The following is a 12497-nucleotide window of genomic DNA, read 5'->3' on the forward strand; positions in this document are numbered from 1 at the left end:
GCACTGTAGCTTTTCAGGTTTCTTCAACATTGTGGAGATGTTGCCACAGTTCTACTGGATTTAGTCTGTCTCAGTTTTTTTCTTTTTCTTCATGTAATCAGTGATGAATGGTGAAAAATAATTATGTGAGATATATCTGTGTTTATGTGTGTATATATATACATATATACATGCACATGCACATGCACATACCAATCAGGCATAACATTATGACCTAATATTGTGTTGTTCTCTAAAACATCACTGACTTGTGAGTAATGAACTCCACTAGACCTCTGAACCCCTTTGCTGTGTAACCAAGATGTTAGCAGCAGATCATTTAAGTCCTGTAAGTTGCGAGGTTAGGCCCCCATGGATCATACTTGTTTGTTCAGCACATCCCACAAATGCTCGATTGGATTGAGAGGAATTTGGAGGCCAAGTCAACACCTCAAACTTGTTGTACTCTTCAAACCATACCTGAACCATTATTTACTTTGTAACAGGGCACATTATCCTGCTTAAAAAGTCAACATGGAAAGGTTTCCATGAAAGGGTGTACATGATCTGCAACAATGATTAGGAAGGTAGTACATCAGTCAAAGTAACATCCACATTAATAGCAGGACTCAAGGTTTCCCAGCAGAACATGGCCTCCGCCCACTTGCCTTCTTCCCGTAGTGCATCCTGGTGTCATATGTTACCCAGATAAGCAATGCACACGCACCTGGCCATCCATGTGACTAAAAAAGAAAACCGTTTTCATCAGACCAGGCCACCTTCTTCCATTGTTCCGTGGTCCAGTTCTGATGCTCACGTGCCCACTGTTGCTGCTTTCGCCGGTGGATAGAGGTCAGCATGGGCACCCTGACTGGTCTGTGCCTATGCAGCCCCATACGCAACAAACTGCAAGGAACTGTGTATTCTGACACCTTTATATCAGAACTATCATTAACTTCTTTAACAATTTAAGCTACAATAGCTTGTCTGTTTGAGCGAACTACACGGGCCAGCCTTCGCTCCCCACGTGCATCAATGAGCCTTGGCCTCTCATGACCCTGTCACCGGTTCACCACTGTTCCTTCCTTTGACCACTTTTGATAGATACTGATCACTGTATACCCGGAACACCCCACAAGAGCTGCAGTTTTGAAAATGCTCTGATCAAGTCATCTAGCCATCAGAATTTAGCCCTTTTCAAATTCGCTCAAAACCTTACACTTGCCCATTTTTCCTTTTTCTAACACATCAACTTGATCAAAACAAAATGTTCACTTGTTGCCTAATATATCCCACCCACTAACAGGTGCTGTGATGAAGAGATAATCAGTTTTATTCAGTTCACGTGTCGGTGGTCATAATGTGTCATAATGTTATGCCTAATTAGTATGTGTGTGTGTATATATATATATTTCCATTGGAGTTTTCTTATATTTTTCTCATAACTGAAGGTCACCTAACTGTCATTTTAAGCTTTTTTTTGTTACTAGACAGAACAGTTACATAACAACAAACTTTTGGCACAGTACCAAAAAAGTCCACTTAATGAAATTAGTTTTACATTGATTTCCAATATGCTCAATTTTTGAATGGAAGTAATGAAAAACAAGAAAACTATTTTTAAAGTGAAAAAAGTATATATACATTAAAAACAAACTGTAAACCTGTGCACTCCTCCTCCTCCTCAGTGTGTTGTGTTTCTCAGCTTGATCACAGGCCTAGGGAGGAAATTCATCCTTTTTGGTGTATATGTGTGCTATAAACAGAATCATTGTGTTATTGCGCCTCTCTGCAGTGCTGCAGCTCTTCTGTGTCTGTGCTGACGTCTGTCATTTCTCTCTCCACTGTTATTAGTCGCATTAGTTGCTCTTCAGGGGCTTGTGGGAGGCGGCCTGTTAATTTCCCACATGCAGTTTTAATTGGACCCTCCCCGACCTCTTTTCTAAATTCACTTACGAAAAATTGTGCCGTCATTTCATTTGCCGCAAAATGGCGCCTCCTCCTGCTCTCAGCATCCACAGGAGGTGATTTCTGTCTGAGAGGGAAGTTAGAAACAGAAAGAGATAAAAAAGCATGAGTCCTCTGCTTTTCTTTGCTGTTATATGTGTGTCTTCCTTCATGTGAAGACTTCAGGAATCATGAATACAGATGCTCTTGAGGGGTTGTTTTATTCATAGGCAACATATTTCTGTGTTTGTGAGATGTTTGTCAATCGTTTTATTTTTTATTTTTTAAAGGTCTCCTGTTGAGAAGTGAGCAAGGTTAAGCGCAGCTGCGATTGAGTGTGCCATTCAGAAGAAGATCCAGTATGGCTGGATTAAGCTCTATTACATTATTAAAGGCGCCTTTATGGGTGTCAACTGCCTCGGGTGATTACTGCTCATTGTGATCACAGACACTAATGTTCACAGAAAGTTAGCAAGAGAAACAGACAGATGAAAGTAAGGAATAGAAATATGTGTCAGAGAGAGGGAGAGAGGAGCAGAAACCGTGTGAAATTAAATTTAAGAGAAAGTTTGAGGATAGTTAAATATATGAAATGATCGTGATACACTGTGAAATCTGAACCTACTGTAAAACAATAAAAGATATAAAGATAGCTGATAATGTAACAAAAAAGTGCCATGCAGGCCCCAACAGTAATTTTCTGCTGGTCCATGCAGTCCTCAAAACATTTTACTAGCTGACCACAGCTATTATAATGTTTTTTATGAATGTATTTTAAGCTTATCAAAAAAAATAAAATAAAAGTGAACTCCTTTTTAACTATAATTTATTTATTTATTGTGCAAAATTTTACCGATTTGACTAGATAACGTTATTTTAGTGACATTTAAATTAGCTCAAACTAGCAACAATGTTCAAAACAACACAATAGTCAAGACTGCATAAATATAAGGGTGATAAGACAGCCCCACTTAATAATTCAACTAAACCAAAGCACTCATCCTTACTGTTAGTGGTTTATTTTTTTATTTTTTTATTTTTACTATACATGATAATTCTAAAAAAAAATACTTTGTAGTTCTATGTAAATACTGTGATATACCCTTCCGTTAAAAAATTTTTAGGTCACTAAATCGGCATAATAGTATGATTTCTGAAAGATCATGTGACTGAAGACTGTAGTAATGAGGCTGAAAATTCAGCTTTGCCGTTACAAGAATACACTTACATTAAAATAGAAAGAAAAATGTTTGAATTCCAATAATATTGGTACCTTGGTGAACATAACAAAAATATGGAGAAAAAAATCTTAGACATCACCGTGTAAAATTAGTGTTTATTTCATTCTTATCATTTAATTCCCTTCTCACTATATACATGTATTGATATCGGCTGTTAAAAATAAATATCAGTTTTTTTTGTTTGTTTTTTAAAGAAAATTCATCTGTTTGACCCTTTTGTGATTAAAAACAGTAGAATGTACACCCATTAGCTCAATGTCCGTTCAGCTGCTTTCATTATCCCTTTCTGAATGATTCTCTGCTGTATGTTGCATTTTTAAAAAGCATCTGTTGTTCCTTCTAAACAAGGGCATTTTATTTTATTAATATTGATCTTAATTGGTATCTCAAAACAATACGCTTATGTGTTTTTCCTGGGCTCACTGGTGCGAACTGCTGCACACTTGCATAAATGTACAAAGAAGTAATGGCTGATGTTAAGATTTTCTACTTAGTAATACATTACATTTTCTGTTTGTTTCTTGCTGAAATGGCTTCAGATCACTTGGCACAAGTTGCATTTAATTTTCTTTTTCTTTTGCATCCTCTTTATAAAAAACTTAAAAAACTGCCATTAAAATGGACAGGTGAAAACATTTGTTCCAAAAAAAAGATAAAAGGTAATAAGGCTTTATAGCGACATCAAGGTGATTTTAATTATGTTTTTGTGTGTTAACTGTCACAGAGATGAAAGCCATTAGCTTATATGATTGTGATGTATGGCAGTGGTTTAATGGGGTTTAAACCAACAGCTCAGAGGGGTTGTTTTCCCCCAGAATTTTTGTATAATTCTATTAAGTATTGTACCAATTTATGAGATCTCTATTCAATTTAAGTGATTTTGCTTTTTTTAGACTCTTATAAGGTAAGAGCTGACTTTTTAGTTAGTTTTTAATTGGCTGTTGTTAATTCTGCCTTTTTGTTTTTCTTCTATTGTTCTTCTCTGAATTGAATTGACATTGCCACGTGACGTTAGAGTTGATGATGTCATCTGAACTTGCCACACCGTGACTCCTTTAATTCTCTAAACTAACTGACAGCAGTATCCACACCAACGAATACGTTTAACCTGAATCGACTGCATTTGGTGTGTGTCCGTTCAACACACACACACACACACACACCTCGCAACTGTGCTAGAGGGAATGAGCACAGACTGAGATCGATCCAAATGTCAATGGCAATCTTACAGAGCGTCGCCTCTAAAGATCTCCAACCTCATACGATCCAGAGCTTGCACAATCTCTCTCTTTCTCTGTTCCTTGTAATTGTGAATTATTTTTCAAAAAAATTTTTACCTTGTTTTTGTTACTTTTATTCAAGGGTGCAGCAAATGATGTAGACGAGAGTAAGGGAAAGCGATTGGGAAACATGGTTTAATGTATAATGCCGGAGCATGGCAGCTTGCATTGCATACTTTTGAACTATAGCAGTTCCATTAAAAAAGTCACTTGTCATCATGTATTTTATATGTCATGGCATAAGCATGCAGCTACTTAATAATAAAAAAATAATGTGTTTTGTTTATGTGCAGGTGTGTTTAATGGTGCTCAGCTCGGCCCAGGCGATCTGGTACAGCACCGTTTACGCTGTGAGGAGGTGGATGCTGCACTGGGAATTCTGGGTAATATGGACTGGGCCATGATGGGAACAGATTGTTACAGGTCGCTCATCTCCATCACAGATCACCTGCTGAGAAAACCACTGAACCAGCAGACTGAAAGTAAACACTCCAGAGCTGCAGGCTTTGATTTCTGATTTCTATAGTGACTAAGCTAAATTAGATTGAAAGTGCACAACAAACACAGCTTAGAATTAAAAAGGTCTTTACACTTTAAAACAATTGAAATCACTTTATGTACTCTGGTGCTGAGAGTGAAATACAAACAGGACACTGGAGCACAACGGAAACCATGTTATTATTGATTGAGAATGTACTGAATGTGGCCCCAAAAGTATTTATAAAATAATACTGAACCACTTAAAAAAATATCAGCAATTTATCAAATCAAGTGGCATTGTTTTAAATAAATCTCATTTTAAATGTATTTTGAACAGCAAACACACTTTTCTTGTAAAATATTTATTGTAGAAAAAGGTGTTTAAAAATGATTCTAGAAATTATACCACCCACATATATTTGTTTCCAAAATTAAAGTATTTAAAGTTCCTATATTTTGAAAAAAGCACTTTGTGGTTGTCAAGATAGGGGTATTTCATCAACGTCCATAGCTAATGTGATGAAAAATGAATCCACTGTAAGCCACTTTGTCCCCACCTGGTTAAAAGTAAATGAAAATATATCTCAGAAGATTGTTCTGACAATCTTGTTGCCGATTCCACTTTTTGATATTGTGTATATACTGTAATTGAATGAAAACTCTTTGGAGGCCACTGTATATACATATTTGATTCTGATGTGTGTGATTGCAGGTCAGTTGGAAGCGGCTCTAGGGGTTTTTTATGCTCCCTGCAGACCCCTCTCAAACACTGTCATACTGGAGTACAGAGACCCCATCAGCAGATACGCCAGACGATTCTTCCATCACCTGCTCAGGTACACTCATAACACACACACTAAATACAGTTCACACCACCACCACCAACTACTGCATATGATTGTGTGCATTCCAGATTGGAAAGGTTTAATATATCCTCTTCAAAAAGTCCCCATTCATTCAGGTGTTCAGAAATGGCTGTTCAATTCTTCTGATTTTTCTCTTCCAGACACCAGCGGTTTGAAAAAGCCTTCTTGCTGGCTGTAGATATCGATGCTAGAGATCTGTTCATGGTGAGCACACACTTTCAGACATGCACATACTGTACAAGTGCCCCAAAATGTATTTGGACAATTCCAGAGATTCCCAAACCTGAACAAAAAAGAAAAGAAACTCAGTATGCCCAGAGATTTTAAATTGATATTTCTATAATTTACTTCAATAATTTGAATTTGAACTGTTCTCTGATGTTAGTTAATGGTCACATGACATGCAGGTAAGCATAAAATATTTAATTTGTAAATAGAGCCTTACTATACCTTTATATTTATGTTTTTATTTTTGTTTTTATTTTTAAACTATTCATTTGTTTTAATTTTATGGTTTTATGATGTTATGTTGTTTATTATTAATTATTATATTTTCATCAACTCACAAACACCCTGCAGTTCCCCAGATTGGAAAACCCTGTATTAGATAACCAAAAATCAGACCAAGTTATATTTATTTTAAAGAAAAAAAAAGACAATCACTCTTTTCAAGCAAAATATTTCACAAAAAGTTGTTCTGTTTAGACACTGTTTGTATTTGGCTTTCTGATTGTCAGATGTTCGTACACCTAAGACTGTGTACTTGATGAGACTTATTTCATTCATTAAACTCACCTTGACACCAGCTGGTTAAAAATTAATGTTTTACATTTTGTATCTCATGAAATTCATAAATTATAATTGTGACTTAAGTGTCCAAGTATGAATTAAATGGAATACAAACAAATTTGTAACACAATATACACCTTCAAATGTATCAGTAAAGAAATGAATACTTTTATTTAGCAAGAACACATTAACTTGCTCAAAAGTGACAGTTATTTATAATGTTACAATAGATTTCTTTTTTTCCCTTTTTAAAAATGCTGTTCTTTCTATTCATCAAAGAATCTTGAAAAATCATCACAGTTTCCACAAAAAAATTTGAACTGCACAACTTTTTTCAGTTTTATTATTAATAATAATAAGAGCATAATTTCTTGAGCATCAAATCATCATATTAGAATGATTTCTGAAGGATCATGTGACACTGAAGACTGGAGAAATTATGCTGAAAAATCAGCTTCGCCATCAAACAAACAAATAACTTTTTAAATATATTCAAAAAGAAAACAGTGATTTTAAAACTGCAATACTATTTCACAATATTACTGTTTGTACTGTATTTTTGATCAAATTGATGCAGCCTGGCTGAGCATAAAACATAAAAAATCTTAATGACCCCAAACCAATGAAAATCTTTTACATATGAAAATGTTCAAAACTGACCGGTAGACTGCAGGCAGAAAGCACAGTTTAATCTAATAAAGACTTGTGATGATTTGTTAATAAAAAGATGAAATAATTATTAATTATCATGACCGAGGTATAAATGAACAATACGTTTAAAAATAAACTTAAAAGTGTGCTGCCGTTGTCCATGATGAGAGGTGGGTTACACATACAGCGAGCTTTGAGTTGTCCCTGTTTTGGACTGAGAGGCTCAGGGCAGGTGCAGCTTGGGATTTGAGGCCCCTGGCCATGTCATGTCCCTCTCTCCTACCATAACAAGAATCCCAGAGACTCCAGAGAGCAACAGTTGCTAAGCGAAAGAGGGAGGGGGTGCGGAAGAAAAAGAGCGAGGGAGTCTGTCTTTCACAGCTCTCGTGGCCGGTACACTATCTTTTCTCTCCCTCTCCTTTCTCAGTCCTTTAAATGGTCCTGTGTGTGTGACCCCTTTTCTAGGCCTCCTCTCTCCATGCCCGAGTGACACCTTCCCTATTAGCGTTCACACCGGCCGCTGTCTCTCTCTTTCTCTCTGTCCTTTTTTCATGCAGTTCCTCTCTCTCCCTCCTTCTTTCACGCTGATCGCACTCGTTCCAATTCATTCCCCACTAAGTGCTGCTGCTGAGGGCCCCAATTGAAAAGGTGGAGCTCGAGCCACACAAGCCTGAAAGGGCAGAGAAGAGAGGGAGGGAGGGAGGGAGAGAGAAGGGCAAAGGAAACCTGGATCTGTTATTCTTGGGACATGCACTGGGAAAACGAAAAAGAGAAAGGATGAGAGAGACGCAAGTGGCAAATTATGAATGGCCCATGAATATCACTCCTTCTGAATCAACAAAGAGGAGCATGAGTGAGTGAGCTAAAGGCAGAGAAACGGAGAGAGGGAGAGAGGACGAGAGAGAAGGAGCTAAAGGCAGTGGCGTTTCACCCCACGGTTTTGGCTCTTGGCTAATTAGCCGCAGAAGTTAAATTAAACCACCCACAGGAGAGAGGGAGAGAAAGAAAGAAAGAGAAAGGCAGAGAACGAGCGGGGGTCCTTGCTCCATCTGATCTGGTCCCCTCTGTGTCACAGAGGTCAGCTGAAACAAAACGGATGGAGCCCCACGTAAGAGCCCCCAGTATGAGCCGGGCTCGAGTCTACATTGTCTCCGAACCAACAATGGAGCACCGAAAGAATTTCTCTTTCTTTTCTTTTGTAAGAAGCCTTTTGTGAACTGAAGCACTTTGGTGTTGGAAGAAATTGGAGGGGTCGGAGTCACCCAAAGGGGTAGAGAGGAAGGGAGAGGGAGGGCAGGGTTGCCCCTCCACTCATTCACTCGAGTGTTTTGCATAATTGTTACATTCTATACTTGTAATTATCCTGTGATTTGAACCTGATAGTGTCTGCGCTAATTCATTTAGCTTTATTTCGCTGACTTTACTCATTCCTCGCTCTTTTTCTCCCCCCTTTTTTGATCTGCCGATTAATTAATTAGATCATAATTGTGATCGTATGCTTGCTTTGTTGGTTAATGGGGCGACTGCATGTGCGTGTGTTTTCCGGGTCGGAGGGGGTCGTGTTCATATCAACGATTAGACATGACGTGCGGCACCGAGCTGATATTGACTGGTTTCTGTGTCGAGATGGATAATGAACTCTGTAAGACCCTCTCACGCATCTGATAAACACCTTCCTCAAACACTCACGTGGATTACAGGTGTGATCCTCCAGAATTGTTTTCGCGCTTGTGCGTGTGAGCGTTAAATGCGCAATTGTGCATGTAACGGTTCTTTCTCCCCGTCTCGCTCTGCTCCACTGGTCCATGTTAATTTTAAACTCTTTTCTGACGTAGAGCGAATATCAAGCATCATCGCTGGACCAGCTGTTTATCCTGTCTCCATATGCCTCTCCAGTCAAAAATAACACTAAAAGGCCGTTTATCCGCGTTTGAGCTCTTAAAGCTCTTAAATAAATAAGATTAGACCAGATCCTGTGTCCTGTGTAAGCTGTGGTGAATAAGAGGTATAATATCTGATTTATGTACAGAATTATTGTCATCCCTCTTAGACGTCTGGATTCACTCGCTTTTCTCCATCTGTCTCTCTGTTTCTTGGCCTTCCTCTCTTTTTCGATCTATCTCTCTTTCTGGCTCAGAAAGCATTATGTTCTGCTAAGCTAAAATAAGGGTCTTCAGATGCATTGCTAATATCCAGTGTTTGGCACCCATTCGTTTTTCCTTTCAATTCTCCTTCTTTACGAAAACACGATGCCCTTAGAATGCTCTCTTCATCTCTATTGTCTATCTGATTTCTCCTCTTATAGATGTGCTTATTGAAATGTGGGCATTCTTAAAATACACAGCCATTGAATGCTCATACCTGTAGCTGATTCAGGGCTCCAGACTGAGACTAATGTGACTAATAATTCACAATACTAAGTTAAAATCGAATGAAAACTTAACCGTGATATGAGTTACTCAAAAAGAAGGAGTTACTAAAGTTACTAAAACGGTTCCAAACGCGCATGATAGTTAGCAGTTTGACTACTGACTACTTGACTACTGAGCTTGCAGTTGACTATATATATATATATATATATATATATATATATATATATATATATATATATATATATATATATATATATATATATATATTGTTAACATTTAAACAATATTGTATAAAGATTGTTTTGTAATGTTTCTTAAAAAGAAATTGAAAGCCATGTTTTTCAACATGTAGAGATAATTTACCATATTGAGCAATTCTGTACTTTGTCTCCTAAGAAAGTAATTTACATTTTTTTTAAAGAAGAATCATCATTGTTTGGGGTTATTGGCTCTCATCCCTGAGCCTGTGATGAGCTAAATCAAGTCCTGTTTGATGTTTATAAATCACTCTTAAAAACTCCTCAACCCCCCTCATTTGATCAGACTTTGAGAGACCGGTTGACAAAACAGGCATTAGTGCTCTGCAGGTCTGACTGTGCTGTATTCACCCTCCCTGCATCTTGCCGCAGCTCTGACTGATGTCCCTGAAGCGGAAGGATGGGTTTAGCGTTTAAACGGACAGACACAGAGAGGATCTTATTAGTATCAGAGTCAGCACTGAGCTTCTCTCCCAACTTTCACTTCAATTTACCCATGAATGGGCCTCTCCAAGATGGTCAAAATTAGTCTGTCAATTACATTATTATAAGTTTTTCCAGCGTGTCGAAACATCTAAGGGTCTTCTCAGACCCTACAGATACTCTGCAGGATATTCTGTTGACTGAGAATGTTTTATACCACATTGTTTTAACTATACTAAAGTTATACATACTATATCATATTCATTTTAGATAGGTCTTGCTCTTAAATTTGATTGGATGGTTTGAATATGTTAAATGAATGTTATGCATGTGTGACCAAACATGCAAGTTTTTATCTTTTTTTTTTTTTTAAATGTCAATGAGTTCTTTCCCCTGGGACTGAAAGATGATCTATTGCTTGGTAAAGGAATTGTTTATTGTGGTTATTTTACTGTAAAAAAAATATATATATATATGTTTAAAAAAATATATATGTTACCTGGTTGCCTTAAAATTGAGTTCATTGAAATTAAAAATTTGAGTTAATACAATGAACCTTTTTTGAGAATCGACAACTTTTATTAAAAGATTATTAAAAGATTTTGTAAGCATATTGGGTAATTGTGTGTGTTTTATTTGTGATGATGCAGTGCATTTTTTTATGTGGTTCAGATACAGTAATATTTTGAGTTTCTATTTATTAAACCAATTTCCTTCATTGTATCAACTCAAATTTTTGATTTCAATAAACTAAAATTTTTAAGGCAACAGGTTACTTACGTTTTTAAGCTAAACCACCAATATTTTTTTTTAGTGTACTATTAATTAATTGTATTTATTAAACAGCAGCAAGCAATAATTTCTGTGGTGAATTTTCCACTGGTTGGCTCTTTCTTCAGTTTATTGCATGTTAGACATATTTTATGATGATTTTAAAGACTTTTAGTTGAATTCAAGATTTCTGTCAGTGAATCACGTCTAGTGTCATTGTTCACACAGACTTTCTCTGAACAGTCGGATGTTCTTTATCTCTGTTGTACGTCTCAATCCGGCATCCATTTTGGTTGGGGCTAATGGTGTGACATTTAAAAACATGTTTGTGGGTTAATGGAGGTCTCCTGACTGCATGAGGCTCTATAATAGATATATTATAGTCTATTCTCTGGGATGAGAGGGCTCATATTTAAGAGAGAGAAAGAGCAAGAGCGAGTGTGTGAATGCGTGTGTGCGTCACACACCCACCTGCTCGTAATGACAATAGTTTAAACTCTATTCCGACATGAAGAGCATCGCTCCTGCTTTTTAAAAGATGACACATGCCTTTCCCCTCATCTTTGTGCTTTTTGAAACCAGTATGATTGCATCCGGTCAGAGTTGAGGGAGAAAGAGAAAAGGAGGGAGGACAACATAAAGGCGACAGAACAAATGAGCAAGGCTGATTTTTGAAAGTTTGATACTTTTATCTGTTTTTTCCCCCCCTCTGAAACTTCAAACAGGTTATTTAATCTATTCTCTCTCTTTCTCCCGCAGCTTCTATTCGCTGCTGCTCTCTCTTCGAGTAGAGTGCAAAAATGAAAAACGGGAAAAAAAACTGAAGTATTGTCATGTGAGCTGAGATTAATTTTAGATTGCTCTGCTGTTCTGCTTTACCTTCAAAGGACCTCCATTACGTGGCAGCAGATAAGGGTGAGGTGGTGTTAGCCGCTGTAGCCAAGAAGAAGGCTAATGAAATAGACGCAGAGGCACAAACATCTGCACCAGGTGAGAGAATTATTCACATGTTAGTTAGAATAAAAATGCTCCAAAATTACAAATTGGTGTTTTAATAATGTTTTGTAAGTGCAAATGATCCCTCAAAAACTTGATTATATGCGTGCTTTCATTTCCCCATTCAGAAAAAGAACGACATGTAAATAAAGGTAAAATTATTTAAAGCTGAAACAGGTTCAAACAGTTTTCCTGACGACTCTTTGTCTTTTAGTGTTTGATTGTCACACATATTAAGGCATAGGTGAAATTATTTTAAAACGGAACAGTTATTTATTTTAAATTCTCAGTTTACAGTTGTTGCATTCAAAACATGTACATTGTTCATTTCATACAGACTTTCACAATATGACGTAAGACGCATGTGACCGTGGCCGTGGCACCACTGGGAAATTAAAAAAGTCATTAGGTTTCGTAATGTTTAATCTCTTATGTAATTATATTT

General features: G+C 37.0%; 1 protein-coding gene across 3 annotated transcripts in view; it reads left to right on the forward strand.

Moving 5' to 3' along the window:
- wdpcp (WD repeat containing planar cell polarity effector) overlaps positions 1-12497 on the forward strand; it is a 76273-nt gene that overhangs the window by 54537 nt on the left and 9239 nt on the right. For all 3 annotated transcript variants that reach the window (XM_067455532.1, XM_067455531.1, XM_067455533.1), the window contains 4 exons: positions 4741-4929; positions 5640-5763; positions 5934-5997; positions 11944-12046. In XM_067455532.1, coding sequence (XP_067311633.1) covers positions 4741-4929; positions 5640-5763; positions 5934-5997; positions 11944-12046 — 480 coding nt within the window. The remainder of the gene's footprint in view (positions 1-4740; positions 4930-5639; positions 5764-5933; positions 5998-11943; positions 12047-12497) is intronic.

Source organism: Pseudorasbora parva, chromosome 10, assembly GCF_024679245.1.
Source record: "Pseudorasbora parva isolate DD20220531a chromosome 10, ASM2467924v1, whole genome shotgun sequence".
Classification (NCBI taxonomy): Eukaryota; Metazoa; Chordata; class Actinopteri; order Cypriniformes; family Gobionidae; genus Pseudorasbora; species Pseudorasbora parva.